The sequence below is a fragment of the Glycine soja genome, chromosome 13, assembly GCF_004193775.1.
Source record: "Glycine soja cultivar W05 chromosome 13, ASM419377v2, whole genome shotgun sequence".
Taxonomy (NCBI): Eukaryota; Viridiplantae; Streptophyta; class Magnoliopsida; order Fabales; family Fabaceae; genus Glycine; species Glycine soja.
This window is the reverse complement of record NC_041014.1, coordinates 25,478,613-25,500,764: the sequence shown is the minus strand read 5'-3', so window position 1 is coordinate 25,500,764 and position 22,152 is coordinate 25,478,613. Positions and strand designations below refer to the sequence as shown.

General features: G+C 33.4%; 1 protein-coding gene across 3 annotated transcripts; it reads right to left on the bottom strand.

Annotated features, from left to right (window-relative positions):
- Window positions 1-1,567: 1,567 nt before the first annotated feature.
- On the bottom strand, window positions 1,568-20,188 carry LOC114381915 (nuclear pore complex protein NUP160-like). 3 transcript variants are annotated; one of them, XM_028341141.1, is made up of 28 exons: window positions 19,898-20,188; window positions 19,689-19,821; window positions 19,338-19,608; window positions 19,008-19,068; window positions 18,720-18,877; window positions 16,563-16,648; window positions 15,873-15,977; window positions 15,691-15,785; window positions 14,561-14,681; window positions 13,757-13,939; window positions 13,458-13,647; window positions 12,712-13,283; window positions 11,966-12,128; window positions 10,760-11,034; window positions 10,453-10,640; window positions 7,685-7,761; window positions 7,246-7,592; window positions 6,657-6,725; window positions 6,255-6,573; window positions 5,729-5,860; window positions 5,496-5,604; window positions 5,322-5,417; window positions 4,979-5,102; window positions 4,161-4,268; window positions 3,751-3,891; window positions 2,569-2,742; window positions 2,359-2,478; window positions 1,568-2,252 (listed from the first exon to the last, which is right to left on the bottom strand). In XM_028341141.1, exons 1-27 carry the CDS (start codon window positions 20,086-20,088, stop codon window positions 2,437-2,439), a joined length of 4,530 nt encoding a protein of 1,509 aa, XP_028196942.1. In that variant the 5' UTR covers window positions 20,089-20,188; the 3' UTR covers window positions 1,568-2,252; window positions 2,359-2,436. The 3 variants fall into 3 exon arrangements, with proteins under 3 accessions (XP_028196942.1, XP_028196944.1, XP_028196943.1); XM_028341143.1 differs by having other exon boundaries at window positions 5,322-5,393; XM_028341142.1 differs by having other exon boundaries at window positions 5,729-5,857.
- Window positions 20,189-22,152: the final 1,964 nt, after the last annotated feature.

Genomic DNA, 22,152 nt, shown 5'->3' with positions numbered 1-22,152 from the left:
GCAACATTTTAGTGCTTGAATTGGATCTATAGCTGATTCTAATAATCAGTCATATGAATAAGTGGCGTTTGGATATATTAAGTAAAAAGTGATTTTAAGATGATAAAAATAAATAAAGAGAAGATAGAAAATATTTGTATTGACTAGTTTTGTATTTAAATCAATTGTTACACAAAATTAAGGAATAAAAGTTTATCTAGAAAATAGTCAGTTAACTTTTGATCAATAATCTTCAAAATTGTGTATTATCATTAAAAAAATATATAAAAAAGTAATTCTTTTAATCAGATATTAAACATATTTAACAAACGTTATCAATTAAATTCTAATCTCCCAACTGTTGTAAGAATGCTGTCCTAAACATGCTAGTGAATGGGGGATTTGTAAATATCAAGAAAACCTGAACCATTTGTGCAGCACTAAATGATCGGATGCTATAAAAATGAGCATATATGCTCAATCAATCTACCACAACCCAGACTTTATCCTTGCAATTAGACTTGGTAATTTTTTCACAAAGTTCATAGCTATAGTTCATTATAAAAGAGTAAATAATGTATATATTGAAATGTAATCATATCACTTCCCTGGACTGTAATTTTTTTATTAAGTAATGGATTAACATATAAGCATATTTTAACTTTCTTATTTAATGATATCAGCTCTCAAATATCCTTCATTTAATTAGAATTTTATTTTTAATAACCTTAACTTTTTTTTGTCCTATCTAATTAAATGTAGAGAATACTTTAAAAAATGAATTATTTTTTATTGAGACTATCAAAATTAAAGTGTTAACTAATTTTTTTAATGGATATGAATTAATTTTTTTTCTTATATTTCATCTGGAAGGAATATCTTAAAATTCATACTATGATTTATAATTAGTTTGACATTGTAAATTTGTTTATATCGACAATGCATAGTAACTAACTAAAAAAAATAGATTATGATATTTTAGAGTTTAATCATGTAGTATCAGTATAAATTTTCTTTATATTATTATCTCAATATAACTTTTAAGTTAATTATTACAAAAGTCAATAAACATGATCATTTATAATTAAATTAGTATAAAAACATTATATTGTGCATTTAATTATTAGCTCCAACAACTTTTATTATAATCTCCATATAAACATTAAAAGAATTGACTAGTATAGCTTTTATTATAATGTGCATTTAATTATTAGCTCCAACAACTTTTATTATAACCATGATAACCTTAATGATACATGTACATAGCATCTTTATTTGGATTTAATAATTATATACATTATTTGACATCTTATTTCATTTAAAATTTTGACTATTAGTTTTTCAATACTTATAACTTTATTTTACTTATTCAATTATTCATTGCCAAACAAAACAGTACATATTGGGTTAGGAAATTACTATATTTTTTAAGAGTTGTGATACGCATACAACACTCATTTGCATCTCGCTGACATCAATTATTATCTTCCATAATTCTGGTATATACTTGGGTAAGATGTATAACTATCATTTCTCATTCTTAATAGTAAATATTTGGTATGCTGAACAAAAACCAAAAATATTTTGGTAAGTTCAAGAAATTGCCGTGCTTGTAATTAAGGCTCAGTAAAATGTCAATCAATAATGTTCAAGGGCTATAATCATTACAACACATACGTAGGATTTGAGGGAGATATTATTACAACCTAGAAACATTAAAATCGAGGACAACAAAACCAGAGGGATCTTTTCAAATGGCAATTTAGTAACCAAGTAGGGTTTTATATCCCTGGCTGAGTTGCTCATTAAACTATTTTCAAACTTTGTAGATTACAAATTATGGGCATCAAATTAAATCATGTCCTCTAATTGGATTTGGGCCAGAACACTTCGTCAAGCTTCAGTGGAGAAAAAACGAGTAACATGTTCATCCACTAGTCATTCATTCTATATACTGAATCTCCCTGCAATCAGTCGAACTGCTATTGTGCCAATCTAGCCATAGCACCCATATCAAGCAAAGTCAGTCAACCTTGCCCGAAATTTCCTGTGGATAAATCATATACAAATTTTATATGGTTTTGTGGACATGGATTTATACGGACTACATCTTCAATTCCTGACTGATTAGGCCGTGGCCATCATTGGGTTATATTTTATCCTTTTCCTTTTGTAAGAGAAGGGGAAATATCCTCCTATGCCATAGCTTTTTCATTCCAAAATTTCAGCATTCCGTGCCAACTTGCCAAGGTTTTTTTTTACCGGATATTATGCTGTTCAACAGAGAAATGATCACTCAAAGGAACAAGCCATAAAACCATAATAGAGGAACTAAAAGTAAAAGGAAATGACAGGGGAGGCAAAATAAAAAAGACAAACCAGTTAATACAGCGAGTAATTAAGAGCAACGTGAACACTCTAGTATCTACAACCTCCGGTGGTCAGTGTAAGCAGCAATCAAGAAGATACAGAAACAGCATCATCAGAGTCCACCTTCAACTGAAATGTGGAAACAAATAGACTCGTATGAGCATTTGTGCTAAGCAACCAAAAATAAAATAAAACATAAGAGGAAGACAATATGCCTACCATCTTCAGATGATTCTGTAAAGAACCATGTAACATTTTTTTGAGCTTGTCACAGTGATCTACCATGTGGCCCATTCTGATTAATTCCTCAAGTTGGTATAGTAGCCGCTCAATAGTTGTGTATGGGAACCAAACAGCTAATGGTCTTTTCCTTCTAATTATATCTGCTGGTCTCTGCAAAACAATATTAGCAACACTATTAAATACATAACGGACAAGTATCACTGCTGCTGCATAACACACCATATAAATTTGCCTGTTGCCACAATACTCTGTCATAAATATCAATATAACAGGAGAAGAAATTGCAACCCATTTTAATAGGAAGCTATCACCATGAGAAGAGAAACTCAGCACTCCATAGAGAAGAACAGAGCCTGTACCACCTAATGACAAAGAAGAAAAACTGGGACAACTGCTCCCAAACCTGTGACATCTTTGGTTGCACCTCTCGGTCGGGCAATGGCCAGAAAGACTGCCCAAGGCACTCATCACTCTCACTCTTAGCCTCACATAGGAGGGATATATATTCTGCAACACACCTGTTGCAAGCTGATGGCACCCTTGGTCGTACATAGGATAAGACAGGGAAGAATAGCTTGGATTTCGACATTGATAGACACAAACTTGACAATGGTCAGAAAATGCATGAGGGTAGAACAACTAGACTCGTCCTTCCTGAAACAACCTTTCCTCGTGTCCCATTAACACAAAATAGGACCCAAAAACGTTCCTCATGAATCAACCCTTTAACAAACCAGAAACTTTAACAAGCTAAGCCACATCAAATTTTCAGCACTACAGTCACTCAGACCACAAACTCCAACCAAAATTTTCAGCACCTACAGTAACCTCTTAACATATCCTAATGAACTGTTTCTAATTATCCATTAAGTAGCATTTAAACTGAAACATTCTTCAGTCTATACCGTTAAGTCCATTAACAAGAACAATTTTCCAGTATAAAGGTAACAAATATCAAACATGGGAGTTACAAAACTGTAAAATAAATTTCAATTTCCATTACAAAACAAAAACATTCTGAGTAATATTACAAAGTGACAGACAGACAACTCAAGTTATGTTGAAAAGTCTGGTGATAAAACTAATTGTCTAGATATCATATACCATCTTACACACAAAACATCAAATTGATCATTAGTAAGAGTAAAAATCATTTACCATTGAAGCAAATGAGTCTATGCACTCGAGCAAAAGATAAGTAGCTTCTGCATATCGATCATAGCTAACATAAAGCTGAAATAAAGATGCAGGATTTGATTCCCTGCCAGTCATCCCCCACGACCTTTCTTTTTGACCCTCCTGTCACAAGCCACACAAACAATATTAGTAACTGTACAAGATCCTACATTATAGAAGCCAAGGCTGGCTGCATGATTTTGTAGCAGATGCAACTAGTCTGGCATTTATATAGTTTCATGGGAAATTGGAAATTTTAGCTAGATTTGAAAATAGAAATCATATAATGTTTTATAGAAATGCTACAAAAGACAGAATTTTAAAATAAGCAGCCATTCTCTTGGATCAATGAACCCCAATTAGAGACTACAGTTTTCAGTGGAGAAAATTACCTTGAACAATTGTACAAGCCAAAGAGGTAATTCAATCTTAGGATCTGAGCGTAGAAGAGTTTCGGCAACAATAATCGGTAATCTACCATGAAGTTCCTTATACTTTTCCTGCAATTTAGGATCAATTTTAAAGAAAGGGTGAACCAGGGACTCAAAAATGCAAATAGCTAAACGTTGACTTAAACAACCACACACAACAAAATAGCAGGATTTTACCCCAATTAAGAAAAACTGTAAAGAGACTTGTACAAGACTAAAAATGTCTTCTAAATTTTAACAAGGGAAAATTTTCATCTGTAACCATCTACACAGCTGAATGAACACTGATTCCAATATGACAAGTTTTTAGGGGTTTAAATTCCTCCCACACCCTTTAAATGTAGGGGTAAAAAGTAGTAGAATCTCAAGACCTGACTCCAACTAAAGAGACAAGACATCCATTATATTATAGGTCCAGATACAAATCAAAAGAAAGTCAAAGAAAATGACACCATCCTAGCTCCTACCAAATTACTAATGATTATAAAAATAAAAAATCTTCTTCCTTGATAAGTTTCTTTCTCAATAATAATAACAATATTAATGCTTACTGAAAAAAATTAGCATTCTTCTCAACTTGATACATCAAATCACATAATCTACACTTGCATGAAGGTTTCCTCTCTTCATTCCCAAACCATCACACAACATATACAATAAATGACCAAATGTTTAGGGGGGAATACCCTTTATTCATTGAATATGACATTAAAAAACCAGTTATGAATAGGTGAAGCATAAAAATGTAAAATCATCTAATGGTAGCATAAGATACAAACAAGGTAAAGCTTGAGTGTTGCCCAACGACTGTTTCTGTCAGTTTGTGGAGTCGAGGAAACTGTAACAGGTGAACCATGGACGACCATCTCATGCTTTGATGAGTTCAATAAATGACTGTGTTCCCTGAAATAAAAAAAACATACATTACACAATTCAAACTGACAGGAACAGTGTAGAGAAAAAAAACTGAAAATAAGGTACATGCCAAATTACTAAATAAACAATAATGAAAGCACAACTTTTAAAGCCATCTGAATGACCGGTAAAGTCAGGTATCCTATTTCAACAATTTACAATTAAAAAAAGTTCTTAAAAAGAATGGTAAGGAATAGGTCAACATACTCAACCCAAGTTGATTCCACTTTGTCAAGACAGCATTTCAATGAGATAGCAGACAACACTCTTTCCAGTTCCCTAAAAAGAAAGAACAAGTAGTATCTATAATCATAACAATACACATACATGTGTCGGTGCATGTGGGTGTGAGTGCACACAACTTAAGTTCAGGATGTACACCTCTTCAGTCCAGAACCCTTGAAAAATCTGAAAAGGATTGTAAAAGCCATATCATATAAACTGTTTTGGACAAGAAGATCAGCCAAGTCTGATAGAGCTCCGTGTTTTCCTTTAAAAAAAAGTTAAAATTCTATCAAATGAAAAATACTAAGTACATTGAAACTTGATATCATCAGTCACGTGGAAGCAGCAGCCATACGCTTCACAGGCAATTGAAAAGAAAAGACACTTACCAGAAAATGTCCACTTGACATTTACCAGTGACAGCATATACTCTGCTGAAGTTAGCACAAACTCATTCTCAAGTTTTTCAATATCAATAGAGGACTGCCAACCTTGAGGCTCAGCATCATTATCAGCTGCTGCTGTAAAGTTGAAGATAATGTGTCACCGCCACTCAAAAAAACAAATTAGCACAATATTTTTAATGATAAAAGAAATTCATCAAGACAGAGGAGGGTAAGATCCTCCTAAAAAATAAAAAAACAAAAAGTGAACAAAGAAAACATTAATGAAACAAAGCTACCCAATGCCTCAACATATCAGAAGAGTCCCTTTTAAGAAAACTCTATTAGCACAATTGTGAAACAGAATATCCAATATACAGAAATATTATAAATAATTTTTTTTTATGCCCCAGCATATTTCATTCCATTAAAAAATTGGAGAAGTAAAAATGTTGATATAACATCATAAATCCGTAATGAAATGATAACTTCACAACTACTGGCATGGCTTTTAGTTGTTGAAATTACTTACAATGTTCATCTGGGGTTCTTTTAGCTTTCTTACTTGGATAATGTTCATTCACAATAGAACTTCCCTCAGCTAATGAATCAATCCAGGCATATGCAGGATGAACAAGATGCAGTGCATTGACTGCAGCAGAGAGTGCATTCAGCCTCTCTTGCAACATCAAGGAACTGCCTACACAATCTTTCAAAGCTGCTTCAGTTCTCAAACGAGCGGAATACATGTACATGTAGCTTGCTGCTTGTCGCCAATTATGCCGGTGCAATTGAAATGCATAAAGCAACTTATACAAGTTTGGCTTCACAGAAATATCTGATCGATCAGCCTACATATTACGAACGTAGAAATTATGCACATAGAAGAAAACTTCAAAATTAACAGCACTCAATTTGTTCAGTTAGGGCATACCTTCCACACAAGCTCTTGCTCCACTTTCTCCACTAAACCAATAAGGGGAAGTTTATCGCTGCAAAGAATCTGTAAAGAATAAAAAATTAAAGATGAGGAGGGAAGGGTACTAATTAAAATAAGTGGATGGAAATTTTACCAAAAAAATGTGAAGGAAAAGTATAAAAAATCTGGAGGAAATCATGTTACGTGAGGAATAACATCACACTATTTTTAACTAGGAAAGTATAGGAATCATAACAGATACAGTACAGTAATTGGGAATATATCAAAAATATCATTAGCATAAAATGGCAACCTATATGCAGAGACTTACATACATTTACAAATTACATCTCTGCAAAATGATGTAGGAGTTAAATACCCACTTTAATCATCACTAATTCTTGTCATTACTTTAATCTAATTCTAGTCATCACTAATTAACGCTCTTGCAATCAATCTTTGAAGACAGTAGCATGAAGGTATTATTGCAAAATGGATAGTTTGATATCTATTCATTCTATTTTAAACATCAAGCTAAAGAAATAATTAAGTAGAGATCAATCAACCAAGAAAAGTCAGAAGGGTTTATCATAGTAGGTCCAACCTTTATAGCTCCTTGTTCATAAAGAACAATTACGAAACGTCTCAAGCAGATGTATTTGCTCTCCTCATCTGGATTTGAAATTATTGCACAATATGCATCATAATATCGACCAAGGTCTAACGCAAATATGAAAACATTTGCCCATAGTCGTCCTTTGATGGTTGTCACTGATTCATTAACTGAGTTGTTTGTGCACTTGTCATCTTTCATATATAGAGCCTCATCAACTTGCTCAAGTGCAGCAAGAGCAAACTGGCAAGCACCTTCACTAATGCTATAACGTTCAAATAACTGCATTGCCCATTGATAGTATCGAAGCTTCCATGCAGCAATTGATGTACAACCACCTGCATAAAAACCATAAAAAGTAATAACCAATCAAAACTTAAGATTATCCATTTGCTTAAAATAATTAGAATTCAGCTACAGCAATACTCACTAAAGCCAAGATATGGAATTCCTAAGTCATCAGATAAAGTCTGCAGAGCCTCAGATGCACCATTTCCAGATGAAGACCTGAATTAAACACCAACAGTGATGGGTCATACTTCTAGGCAACCAAAAGCAAATATGCATAGAGCTTAAAACAAATGTAGTATAAAAATTTGAAAGCCAACATATACACACACATATATATGCATAAATACAGATATAGACACAAAAACACATGAAAACTGTTGTGTATGAGATTTCTAAGTTGACAATTGATTCTGATCTCCCAAACACAAAAACACATGTTGTGTTTAGGCATAGGATTGATGGGATTGGACAATACTTATTTTTAAAAATTAAAACCCAAAAGAGGGGGGAGAGGCTAAGACCTCACCCAAATTTTAAGACCCTTAGAAAGCCTTAGTTCATCTTCTGCCATTTTGACTAGCTGGAGCACACTCAAGCCTGTCACCCTAATCTCTCCAATCCACTCTCTTTATCTGCTTGGTGGATTTGAACAGTTAGATGTTGGTTGCTAGCTTGCTTCAATCAGTTATTGCATTATATGCTTGGTTGCTTGGAGCTATTTTGACATTAGCTGGCTAGTGGATGGTGGTTCAATCTACTTCTGGGTGGCAGGCTATGATGCATTGATACAATACACATTCTTAAAGTATATATAGGACAATACATGCAAGAAACATATCTACATATGGTAAAAATTCATTAAAAAAATAATAAATATCACTCTAATTTTGCAAATCCAAATTACGAACATAATTCTCGGACCTTATTAAAACAAAATAAAAAATATAAATCATTTGTCATAAATCACTGCAAAATGCTTATTGACCACAAACAGGAATAATATCAATCTCATTCCCTTCATGAGCATTCATCCATAAAGAGGACAATTTTATTTTTGGTTCATTCAGAGACAATGCTTCTATGTTTCTATCTTGTACATTCTACTATATCTCATATCTGGCTATATTAGATTTTTGTTACTTTTAGTAAAGGCTTGCTGCCTTGGATACTTCATAGATACTGTCTCCAGATTCTAATACAAGGAAAAAAAACTAATTGAATTTCAAACTAATTAAGGCCGTGTTTGGGGTGGTTTTTAGGTTTGAATTTCAAAATTTTAAAAAATAACAACTAGTTTTTAGTTTTATTTTCAAAAAAATTTAAAACCAGGTTTTAAAATGATTAATTTCAAAATAAACTCATTTTGAAAGTTTCATATTATATTAAAATTAGTTTAAGAGTGTTTTTGAGCGGGGGTGACGACAATGATAATGGTGGTGGTGTCAGTAGCAACGGCTGTAGAGATATCAGTGGTGATTGCACTGCCAGTGGCGGTAGCGGTGGTGGTAGCAATGCAAATGGTGGTGGTAGTAGCGGTGATAGTAATAGTGGTGGTGGCAATGGCGTTGCTGGTGGCATTGGTGGTGGTGATGTGGCAATGGTGGTGGTGGTAGCGGTGGTAGAAATGTCAGTGGCGATGGTGGCAGCTAGTGGTGGCGATGACAAAGTTGGTATTGGTGGTAGCGGTAGTGACGGCAGTGACAGTGGCTGTGGTGGTGGCATTAGTGGTGGTGGCATTGGCGGTGGCGATGGTGGTGGCGATGATAGTGACATTGATGGTAGTGATGGTGGTGGTGGTGGTAGCAGCAAAAAGTACAATTGCCAAATGTGAGAAATGTGTGTTTTTTTAAAACTAAGTATTTTGTTTTGAAAATGAGTGTAAAAGTATTTTGGAAATGATTTAAAAACCACTTCAGCTCTATTTTTGTCAAACGTGTTTTGTTTTGAAAATTATGTTTAAAAACCAAAAACTCGCAACCACCCCAAACAGACCCTAAGAAAGTTAATATCATTTTCATTTAGCTTTACTAATCTCATTTAAAAAATAAACTTTTTTCCTAAACTTCCTTTCATTCAAACTTTAAATTAAGAATAAAAAAGGGGTCAATGAAAATAGAATCTCAATTAAATGAAGGGTATTTTGGGAATGGTATCACTAAAAAGGGTGAAATTGCTTAAGATTAGCATATATTTTAGACCACCACATATGGTGTTTTTGCTTATATTTGAGTTCGGAGGGAGTATGTATCAATGAGGAGTATAGGTATTGGATATTTGGATCCATATCTGATATGGATGCGTGGCACCCTGGCAGATGGTTCATGTCAGCTGGGTTATGTATGGTTCTGGTTACCTATTCCCCTCCTACAGCCTCAACTTACTGTTTTGTGTGGGTTAAGCATGGACTATTCTGTTTTGCAACATTGTAAATGTCTTCAAGTGTGCTAATGTACGTGCAGCTGTTGCAGTTGGTAACTCAGGCTCTAGTACACTTGTGACATGTGAGTTGTGTGCAAGTGCATGTCCTCCTTATGCATATTCAATTAAGTTTAATTAAATTTTAGCCGTGATTCTATGGTTATTATTCTTAAATATGCTATTTTATATGCATGTGTTTAAATATAATTTTGTACTTTAGGCAAGATTATATGATCTGTGGAATGATCACACAATTTACAGACACAGCCTTCTCCAATCTAGATAGGACCTTGATTTCGAGTAATTTGAGTAAAATGGCTTCCATTTAGACCTTTTTATTCTCAATTACACTCAAGTTAAAAAACTCAATAAAGTGGAAATTAAACAATACAACTTAACTCATTAATCAACTTACAGGATGAAAATGTAAAATTTGTATCACATGATGCAAATAATAAAAAGAGAAATATTTCAAAGGAGTTGTCATACCTAAAAAAGCAGCGAATGGCCTCAGAAACTTTTTTATCCTTCTGGGTTGCATGTAATCCACATTGCACCTGTGCAAGTAAGCAACATCCTAGAAGATGATGGCGTATGCACCATCCACCATCATCATCTTGAATACTTTGGGATGTCTTCTCTTTTAGTAAATGTGCTTCCGCAATCATAAGCAATTGCTTTTGAAATGTTTGGAAATTGAAATACAAGATATTTTCAGTAAAGATAACTACAGAGAGAGAGGGAGAGAAGAGATCAATATCCCATTCAGGAAAAAAAAAAAGGACAAGTAAATAACCTCCGCAGCACCATACTGGCCATGCTTGAAAAGTATAAATGCAAGATCAATAGAACGGCTCAAGAAAGTAGAAGATCCTCCAGCCTGGCCCCAAATAATCCAACTGATGAAGTCTCTTGTCTTATTAATAAAACTCTGCACATTTGAAAAATGTTCTGAAGAAACGTGGCTATGATCTATGGATGAACTTCCAACGTTGAGCAAGAATATAAAAGCCAATGTAAAGTCACATCTGCCAAGCTTCTCATTCCATAATTGTTTCCCCATGTTGTTATCTGTATCGTGCACAAATAGGTTAAAACAATATCAGCAGTATGGCTTATATGCATTCAATTCAGTAAGCCACAAATGCAAATGTTGAAAAGAAAAAAGTGATTTTATTGCATGACGGAAAATGAACAGAACAAGGAAAAAGATCTCCCCTCCAAAGGTTTTCCTTTACAACCAAGCCACTACACTGTTTACCCTTTGCTGACAAAGCTGAATCCCACTCCCTACTCACCTCCTCTATTTAAGCTATACCCGTCTTTTCATCCTCTCTAACTAGTAACTATCTGCTAATATTTGGGAATATCTAGCAGCCAGCAGATGTAATCTTTAGCCATTGAGCATAAGCTGTAATGTGCTGAATAATTTTACAGTTTACAATCTTAAATATATAAATGCAACACACATCTGATTCATTTTAACCATATTTCCAGCTAAGATATCAAGAAAAAAAAAACTTGGGTACAATGAAAGCATTTTATTGGAGAGCTTATTAAAACGAATTTTCAATCTCTATCCACCCCTTCATTATAAAATATAAATCTACATAGACATTCTTGGGTGAGATGAATTTTAGGACCTACTGTCTTTCTCAATAAGCCCCATGTGGCTTCTACTACATTATGCATTTCACATTTTATTTCTATCTTTTATTTCTTTCATATACTATTGCTTAAATTTAGTCAATCCAAATTTTAGATTTTGACATCAAATTAAAAGACATTGAGAAGGTATCTCTTGATTCAAACAATTTACATCCAAATTTTCATCTTTATTTTTAAAAAACTTATCTCATTAATTTGTTATTTGTTTCTTCATATTTGAGAAAGGGAATAATCATGTGAGCCTCTATCCCCTTACAATGATAAGTCCATGTCAACCTAAGTAAATTATCATCTGCACAGTGATACAAAATATATTAAAACATCATAAACCTACCTATTTGTAATGATGAAAGTTTAGAATTGAAGTCTTCAGTTACAGCCGGTGCAGACGGTGTGATGGTAAAGAAGATGATGATTAGCCATTCAAAAATAATTTCTTGAAGCATCGGAACTAACTCAAGCTGTACTTTGTTTATATCATCATGTGACAAGTGGACCTGCATGAAAAAAATTTCACAGCATCTGTGTCATACATTCGAGATACTAATCTTATTATACAAAAGGTAATAACATTTTTCTAGCAAATACAACCGCTTATATGCTTTGAGAACTTGATCTACAGGAAAGGTCAACATGGTACCGAATCATGCCTGACCAAGTACTTGTAGAATACAATCCTTGAACTTAATCATGACACTTCATAAAATAGATAATGTGAATGATCTTAGCCATGCACAAACTAAAAAATTGCCATCAACATGGGCTATAAGAAAACACAGTGCAAAGGCAGCAAAGGAAAAAAAAAAAATCAAACTGAGGACCGTGATTGTATTCAATTACTTTAGTAAATCAATTTGCCGGCAGCTCAAGAATTGACAAAACACCAATCCAACTTCAAGTACACCAAGCATTTACTATTGAATAAACTTTTGCATTTTCAGAACAAATGCAAACATACAAGAGAGAATTTGTAATTTATCTGATTTAGTTCACCAATGATTTCAATTAAATGATGCTTACAATAAGAAGACCATTACACTTATGTCCATAAACATGAATATAATACAATTATAAACTCACCTGACCACTGATGTCCACCAAATAGCTTAAAAATAGAAGAAAGTCCCAGGCAGATTCAAACATCACCTTTGCAATCTGATAAGTAGTATGTACTATAACAGAAGAATTTATGTTTGATGACACTTCAGTATTAAAATTTTGTATTACTTTCTGTGGAACCAAAAATTTCAGGAAACCCTCAATTACTTTTAAAATCCTGCCCCATTCAGAAGCCTTTTTGTGCAAGCCTTGAAGCGATAAAAACATATCAACAGAAAGTTTCCTCAAACTTTTATGATCAGCTAGCTCCTTCTCCAGAACAACTATATGATTCCCAGAAGTAGAAGTTTGAAGCACTGGACCAGACATACAATATCCAGTTTCCAGAATCTTAACAATATAGCAAACAATATCTTCAGAAGAGATCAATGATGTAGTTAAAAGAGATTCATAAAATATAGAAGAAGCAGTTTTGCCCAACTGTTGGCTGAAACTTATAACACATCTGAGCAATTCGATTAGAATTTCACACTCCAGATCATCGTCAAATATATCCACAAGGCCTGTGAGCTCACTAACTTCGTCTGAAGAGCCTACAGCATATGAAGAAAAGTCCATATTAAGGAAAGTATAGGGGGAAAAAAACACTGGTTATAATGAGCATGTTAATTAAAACCATTTAAGAAAAAGCCAGCAATATTTTAATGATAATAATATAAGAATTCATCGAGATAAAAGAGATAGAGATATCCATAATTAATTATTACCCTCCACAATCCGTTCAATATCTTCCAAAGACCGAAAAAGTGAAATGGATTTTTTTCTGATTAAACCAACGGCATCAGAAGAGGAATCAACAAGCAAACCATATAACGCATTGTTCTTGCACCAATTATGGAAATACCGGGTGAAAAAACATTTCCAGCAGTGCAATAAAGACACTTTTTCAGATCCAACCTACCACATTATCAATCTCATCAGTTTACCACAATTTACCCTTCCCTAAATTGAAGTGCGAAAAATTAAGGAGATATGAGATAGATTTAATATATATGACAATGATAACCTCATGTTCTATGAGTGAAAGTATCTCCTTTTTTAGCCCATCAGTGGTTAATGTTTGCAACTCAGATTCACCCAAATGCCTGCTATACTCAACTAGAGTAGCATACAAAGTAGCATTATGATGAACCCCAGGAAGAAGCAGCCTTCTTAAGAAAATAGAAGATACAAAAGGCAAAATATCATCCTGCAGAAAAGAAATAACTGAGAGTCATACTCTTGTTGATGAATTTCTTCTTTCATTAATAAAAATAATCATTAAGTCGTTTATTGAAACATATAAGAACTCCCAGCTCAGTAACAATTTACACGCTACTTGATACAAAAGCTTTTTAGTCCAGCAGTGGTAGTTCAAAACTTCAAATATTTTATCTTCCATTTTTTCCAAACCTTTAGAAGCAGTGAAGGGTAAGTTGCTTCCGGCAACCATTTACAGATATTGACAAACCCTTTTCAGTGTAAATGTTGCACAAGCTATGGAACTAATTGATACATGTAGATATCCTAAACCATGAAAACTAAGAGTATGCAATTATAATTTCTTTATAACCATATTAACATACTCCCAGAGAGTTTGTATACAAACTACCACCTTGTTCTTGGAGTGGGAGTAAACATCTTTATGTAAAATCATCATTAGCAATAAGCAAACCCAGTACAACGTATTTGAGTGTATACACGAATGCAGTGCAACCAATGTTTATAGATGCATTCAATGAACTCTGAAGTACACCTCTTGTCCACTAATAGCAAAGGAATAAAAAGCCTCCAAGACCTTTCAAGATGAAAATTATAAATGGCCTAATACCTTCGAAGATGAAAATATTGAATGTGTGATCTGCAAAATTTCATCAGCAAGATGCTCTGAACTTTGAAATAGTTGATCAGCAACAAATTCTTCCTGTAAAGCATAAGAAAATGCTTCTACCCTGACAAAGCACAAGATAACAATTAAGCAAGAACAATCACCAGATGTCTGGATTTGCTTATAGTACGTTAGGAGTTAGGACCTTTAATCTTCATTTGTCTAGTAAACTTTCTTTTTCATATCTCAATAGAGTTAGGAACCTTTGACACCAGTGTAAAATGAAATTAATATTTAGACCATTGAATAACTTTTCATGCAATCAATTTTTTCCTAGTGTCACAATTGACTGGATTAAAAGCTCCCATCATTGTATATTTGTAACTTGTAAGTTTCATATTAGCCCAAAATTTATACATACTGCATTGAATGAAATATAATTTATGCAAAACATTTTTTCAAACATAAGAAGTTAGCAACTATTTGATTATAATATCTAAATTTTCAGAAATTTAACTTAAAAAAGTAATGATGGCTACCTGTAGATCAATTGGAGATGAAAACCATTTTTGAAAGCTAAGTATATGGTGTGAGTATAAAATTTTACAACAGCACCAACACAGACCCTCGCCCTGCCTGCCCATGGAATTATGGATGACTAGTTCTATCACTATCAATTGTATTGGCAAAGGTTTATGTTATAGAATTTAATGGGAAAGAGAAACAGAAAGATAGAGAAAGAAAGAGGGAAAGAGAGAAGAAACAGAATTGAGAGGATACAAGGAAAGAGAAGAGAAACAGAGACATCAAGGAAATGTGCACTGCACTCTGTGATTGTCATTCAGTCTGTCTAAAATACAACAGATTTGCCTTATTTATAGACAGCTACCTAACAGCCATAAAATAACAGTAGCTTCTTAAAACTAACTAACTAACATCTTTTTCTTTTTATATTTACTTAACAGTTTACCTATATAAGAGTTCTAATTTCTAAACAACTGGCTTCTTTCGAATTGAGTGGTAGAACGCTAAAACCATTGGAGATATAATTTTAAGGTTTTTTATACTACAACTACTTTGGAAAGTTGATCTAATGAATAGCCTGGTATTAAAGAACTGAAAATGTTGCATACTCGTCAATATTTGTAGACAACGTGTGTGAGACTAATTCATCATCCTTCAGTATCCATATCTTATCCAATGTTAATTTAACATCAAGGCAGCGTCCCTGGACCAAATAAAAGCAGTCTCACATCTGGAGCAAGGGGGAAAAATCACATCCAATTCAAGCTGAATGAAAAAACCAACAGATTACCTCCTCCAGGGGAATGTTTTGCACTGAAGGCTCCATAGAAAAAACAATTCTGTCCCCAAAATTAAATAGGACGCTATATAAAGAGATCATCTCCAAGCTTTCATCCTTCACAATTAAGCCTAAAAACTCAGTTACAAAAAGAAAGCAATACAAATATAACAAGCCAAAGTGTAACATCAATTTTTACATCAACTAAACAGCCAATCATTAGCTGGCAATTAGCATATAAAAGGATAAAGGCATAAACAGGTATGCATACACAATGAATATAGAATTTTAATATCATTAAAGGAGAGGACTAGGGATATTTATCACCCTCTATCATATACATTGAAATTATATTGCAAAAAAAAAACACAAGGGGGAAAACTGTTGGCTAATTTGATATTTCATATTAATTCTATTCTATATCATCAAATTTTAAACTGTTATGAGAAATATAATTAAAACAGGAAATGTTGAATCCATGTATGCCTTTTTTAATTTTTTAAACCCTAAAGTAAGATAGATGTCCTCTTTTAAAAATTTTAATGAAACACAGTCTACATGACATTCCTGCAATCATCAAACTTCAGAAACTATAGAGTTTCTTCAAGTGTACATGTAATCTAAACAGAAGATGAGCTAAACATAATCAACATTGTATACTTGCATTAAAAAATGAGTAAGAAATCAGAATGTCTTGCATACCAATGTGTCTCTGTACAAAACTGCCAAAGGAATTACACTAGAATCTGGGTAAGGTTGACCCACCCATAACCTTACAAAGGTAGCACCTGAAGAACGAAGAGTGAAGTGTGAGAGTAGATCTGTCTTTGTGAGTACAACTAAAGAACTGGGAGGACATAATCTATATCAATAAGCAAAGAAAAGGAGAGATCAAATGCAATTCACTTTCAATTGTATTTGATAAGGCAGCTGATGACAGATAATGTTTAACATCCTGATGGACTCAACAAAATTACAGACAAACTAGGTAGTTTTATTTAGGCTTAAATATGTTTGGTCCTTCCATATAGAGTTTTTCATTTTAATCCCAGCAAACGTTGTCACCTGTTTTGGTGCCCGACATGCTAGGAAGCCCAAATACATAGTATGAATCGACACAGATACGGGGGATATGGAAAAAAATTTAAAATCAAGTACAACACAACCAAGATACTCTAACAAATATGTGTGTAAAATATTATAAATGCACAACATTTATAAAGAGACATCCACATTACTAATTGCTAATTATTACATAAACATATCAATAGTCAATAAAAGATAATCACAATTTAATTGTGATCATTACAAGTAAGCATAGTTGCGTATATTCTCCCCCACTCTTTATAATTTTTTTTTTACTATGAACATGTCATAAAATATAGAATTTCCTGCCCAAGTTAGAATATCACAAAAACATACTTTTTAACAATAAATATAACATATTTCAAACAGTAAGTATGAAATCATATCACGAGTTTCGTAGCAGTGCCTTAGCCGTATTGGAGTCATATCGGACAATTTACTTTTAAAAAAAACCATGGATACATTTGGATATGAATCGGAATGTATCGCTGTCAGATACGTGTCAGACACAGATACTTTTGCATTTTTTCACTATTTAGAAAAAACATGCTTTATGACCCTATAAATATAGCGAGTTCGTGTTTAGTCCTCATAAAATATGTCGATTTTTGTTTTTAGTTCCTATAAGTATAATGATTTTTTATTTTAGATGGTGTGACCTAACTACTGCATAATCTAGTTTCAACCTGCCATTGTAATGAGGAGTAAGACAGGTGATGACAAACATTGTTGGTATTAAAAGGTAAAAAAAATACAAGGACAACAAAAACCTCTATATTCACAGCAACTTAAAACATATTTAAGCCTTTTATTTATATATTTTCTGGATTAGACCAGAAAATGGATACAACAGAGATCAAATAGCAAAGGAAGAACACAGGACAAAGTCCCTCAGAGAGCAACTTTCTCAAACTCAATAATCTTCTAACTAACACATCCCATTCCCCTAAACTTCTGACACATCATACATATAACCTACTCTAAATGCATAACTAACTCCCAGAATCTCTTCTTTCTTCTGATATAACCTTTGCAAGGTTTTGGGTATTCAACCCGCACAGGCCCAGTCCCATAATGTAGGACTAACCTAGTAGCACATTGCCAATCCCCAGAAATAAGATATACAAATAAAAAAAAGAGTGGGCTTTGGTTGCTATAATCCTTTATAGTTCATTTCATGTGACTACTTCCATTTCTTTCAGATACACACAACAGAAACCTTTTACATTCATCAAAGTTGCAAACATGAATACATGATTACAAGAAACCCATTCAACTCCTAGACACTAAAATAAAAGGTCTCCCAAAACACTGGAATAACATCAAAGTCAGCCAGTGCTTGGCGCTGAACACCCCAAAATTATCTGCTAAAAGCCAATAACTTAATACATTGCAGATTTGCAGTGCATAGAATTTCCCTAAAATTCATAAACCTTCAAGTCAAATCATGGAATCCTGAAACCTCCATGTAAAATCCACAGTCAAGTTTCCTTATTTATCCCATTCATATAAACAAGAACACTGCAGAAATCAAAATTAACAGTCCTTTTCAACGTTTATGGTGGCCTGCATAGTAATGGAGCAAGCATAACAAAAATATAAAAGAATATAGAAATCCACTGACAAGTTTCCTTATTTATCACAATTCATATAAACATGAATATTGCAAAAATAAAGATGAACAGTCCTCTTTAATGTTTGTGAAGGCCAGCGTGGTAAAGGACAAATATAAAAGAATGTAGGATGGAAACAAATCTGAGAGGTAGACAATACCTGCCATTGCCATAGTCCCCATGTTATTACTAAAAACCCTGCTATGAGATGCAAGATCCCAAATTCGTAACGTCCCATCCAAATGAAGCACAAACACAAACTTTTTCTCATGTAACTCCAAAATCGCCAACTCTTGTACAGTACCCACCATTTTCCCCCTATAGTTCAATGGATGTCTCATAATTCATATCAGACAGAGGTTTAATCCAAGAAAGAGACAATAAATTCAAAAATTCAAGAAGATATCAAAACATGGTTATTGGGTATTAGAATTTAAAAGGAAAATACCGTGATATTAAACCCCACAAGCGACTGATTCCAGCATCATCTCTCAGCTCATGCATGAAACCTGCAATTAAAACCAAATTCATAACAAACCATTGAAAAGTCATAAAATAGATATCAACAAAATTTCAAACAAGAGGGGAGAAATCCAACAGAATCAAAAGACGAACTTGTGTTGCTATACAGCTTAAGCCATCCCTGTTTTGAGTATTTTCTAATCCAGCGTCCAAAAAACCAACAAAACCAGCCTACATCAATCTAGGGGTGCAATTTGAATGCAGTCTTAAGTTCCAATTGGACATACAAATAATACAACTACAAATTACAAATTACCAGGAGCACTAGAGTCGAGTACACCAAGCTGGAAACAGAAAACAGAACCATCACTTGTGCCAACAACAAGACCCCCGACGGTTGCTGTCACGGCAGTTATCGTGGCAGCATGATTGGGAATGTAACCACGCACATTAACCTCCAAAAGCTCATCCACGGGGAAAACAGAAACGGACGCATACACAGAAACATTTCGAATTTTCAATAGGTAAGCCACGCCAGACACAGTCAACACGTAAAGCAAGTAAGGAACTCTAGAAGCACCAGAAATCTGCATCAACGAAAACCACAACCAAATGATTGCGAATGCGGAAAAAAAAAGTAATCAACTGTGGTGAAGAAGAAAGTAACCTCGTTTTTGCAGATGAAAGCGAAGGGGCAAAGCGCATCAGGGAAAGTGAATCTGAGTCCTACGCGCGGAAACTCTTTGGAAGCGGCGAGTTCGAGCAACTCGAGAGAGTGAGGCTGAGCCTTGTGAATTCTCCTGCAGTTAGCAAAACGGTGAGTTTTTGGAACGCGAAAATTGAAATTAGAGAGGAGAGGAGAGAGATGAATTGAACCAGATAAGATAAGTAGGAGGATCTCCGATGACGAAGCAGGAGGCGCGGTCGTCGGTGGTGAGAGGGGCGGCGCCGCCGTCGTCAACGGCGGCAATGTTGGAGGAAGACGGAACGGAGAGATCGATCCAGCGAACAGCGTCGCTTCCGACTATTGGAACTTCCTTACTGGCCAAGGTCGAACCGGTTCCCATTTTCTTCCAACGGAATCGCTGCAGCGAAGAAGCAAAACCCTAGTAGTGTAAGTGAAGCAGAGTTCGGGGTTTTGAGACTTGGCGCTAAAAAGAAGTGAAAATAAGAATTAGTTGAAGCATTTTTTTTTTGGATTTGAGTCCTGTATTTATATTTATTTTTACATTATTTTTTATCGGTTTTTAACATTTATATACTTTAAAATTATATTATTTAATTAACTAATCTTATTCAATTTCTTTTTTTATTTTGTTTTAATTCACCCCGAACATTATTAATGACTGGCGTTTTTTAAAGTTGGGAACTGCTTCTTCAAACATGAAGTATGAGAGCAAATTTTTTAAAATTCTTATTTTACCCAAAAATTTTAATGAAATAATCAATTATTATCAACGTGGTGTTAAATTTAATATATGTTTTTAGGAGGGCAAAGAAATTCTTGAAAGAAGAAGTCAGAGATTTACTATAAAAAAGGTAAAGGAATTTAGAATTTTAGTTTTGAAAAATGTATAACTTGTTTAAATTTTTTTATAAGATATTAAGATGTTATATTGTTGCGTATTTAGTTCCATTTCTATCATGTTTTACGTGAATTTTGAAAGTTATAAAAAATAATTTTTTGAAATATTCTTAAATTTGGTATTGTTATCGTTATTTGTATAATGATAAGATATAATAAGATGTAACGTCATGACCTGTACATTATTTATTTTTATTATGCATAATGTTATTTAATAATTATGATTTTTGTTGTTGGTATTTAGTCTTGTTTATTTAAATTGTTCATGTTTTATGTTTTATTATTTTTACATTGTAAAAAAAATAATCATTTTCATGGTCAAATTAAATAACTCTTATTAAAATTAAATCCTTGCACGTTGATTCATTAATTGTATTTGATGTTAGTAGGACATTAAAAAAATGTTAATGGGGAACACCATTAGATTTATTGATGACCTAACTTTTGTGTGAAATTAAGGTTGAAGAAGTATTCATCATATTAGCAACTTCAATCGTGATCCTATTCTTGTCTTGATCAAAACTTTTATTGTCTCACTCAAATCTACATGACTCTTTTAGTGAATGTTGACTAAAGTTTTTTTATCGTGGTTAATAATAATAGTAGATTGTTGCCAAGTTGCCTATAATTAATGTCAATAATTATTCATAATTTGTGTTAATCGTTTGACAAGTGTATCAAAATGTTTAAATAGTAAAGCCTCAGAAGTTCGAGTGTCAATTTTCACATAGACTTTGTTTTGTACTTGTGTTGAATAATTTGTAATTTATAAGAGAAAAAGATAAGATAAGGTAAAAGATGAGCGAAAAGAAACAATAACTAAAATAATAGATATTAATAAGAGACAAAAAGATATAATAGGGAATTCAATGAAATGAAAATGTTAGGACCTAGTATGTCTTATTTGCCTAAGATGTATTATTTTACATTTTTCTCTATCAATTCGGTGAATTTTTCCTACCCACATCTATTAGAATATTTGCCCCTGATATCTCACGATGATGAGTTTATCTTACCTATCTATCTCCCAAATGTCTTTGCAAAGACTTAATAGATAAAATGCATGAAGTTCTAATTCTAGATATGTGCTTTGATGCATGGGCATAATGCAATCACTCTATGTCTAGCAATGATTTTATTAAGATACCACTTCATTTTCGTTCTATTAGAAATTATCCTCTGTCGAGCGATTAATCCCTAAAAATGATTCATGTAAGACCTTCCTTATATTTATAATAAGGATTACTCTCTATTGAGCACTTAACCCTTAAAGATTATGCAAGAATGAATGATACATGAAATTAAAACAAGAAAGGATAATAGGAAAGAAAACATATGTTCGCATTGATAGATATAAAATATACAATACATCTTTTGGTTTTTTAGGTCTGTCAGGCCCTAACTAAGGGTTTAGCCTATCATAGTCATAAGGGGCCTTACACTTGAAAAGGGGTATAGAAACTGATGGAGGAGAAGGGATGGAAAAAAGGAATAGAAAATAATGGAAGAGAAGAAAGAATTCCCTAAGGGGGAGTTCTTAAGCTTC

Coding starts and splice junctions, on each gene's coding strand:
- LOC114381915 (XM_028341141.1), bottom strand. CDS start 20,088: ATGGGAACCGGTTCGACCTTGGCCAGTAAGGAAGTTCCAATAGTCGGA. Junction 6,726..7,245: donor ATGAACAAGGAGCTATAAAG/GTTGGACCTACT, acceptor TATTCTTTACAG/ATTCTTTGCAGCGATAAACT. Junction 6,574..6,656: donor AGCAAGAGCTTGTGTGGAAG/GTATGCCCTAAC, acceptor CGTAATATGTAG/GCTGATCGATCAGATATTTC.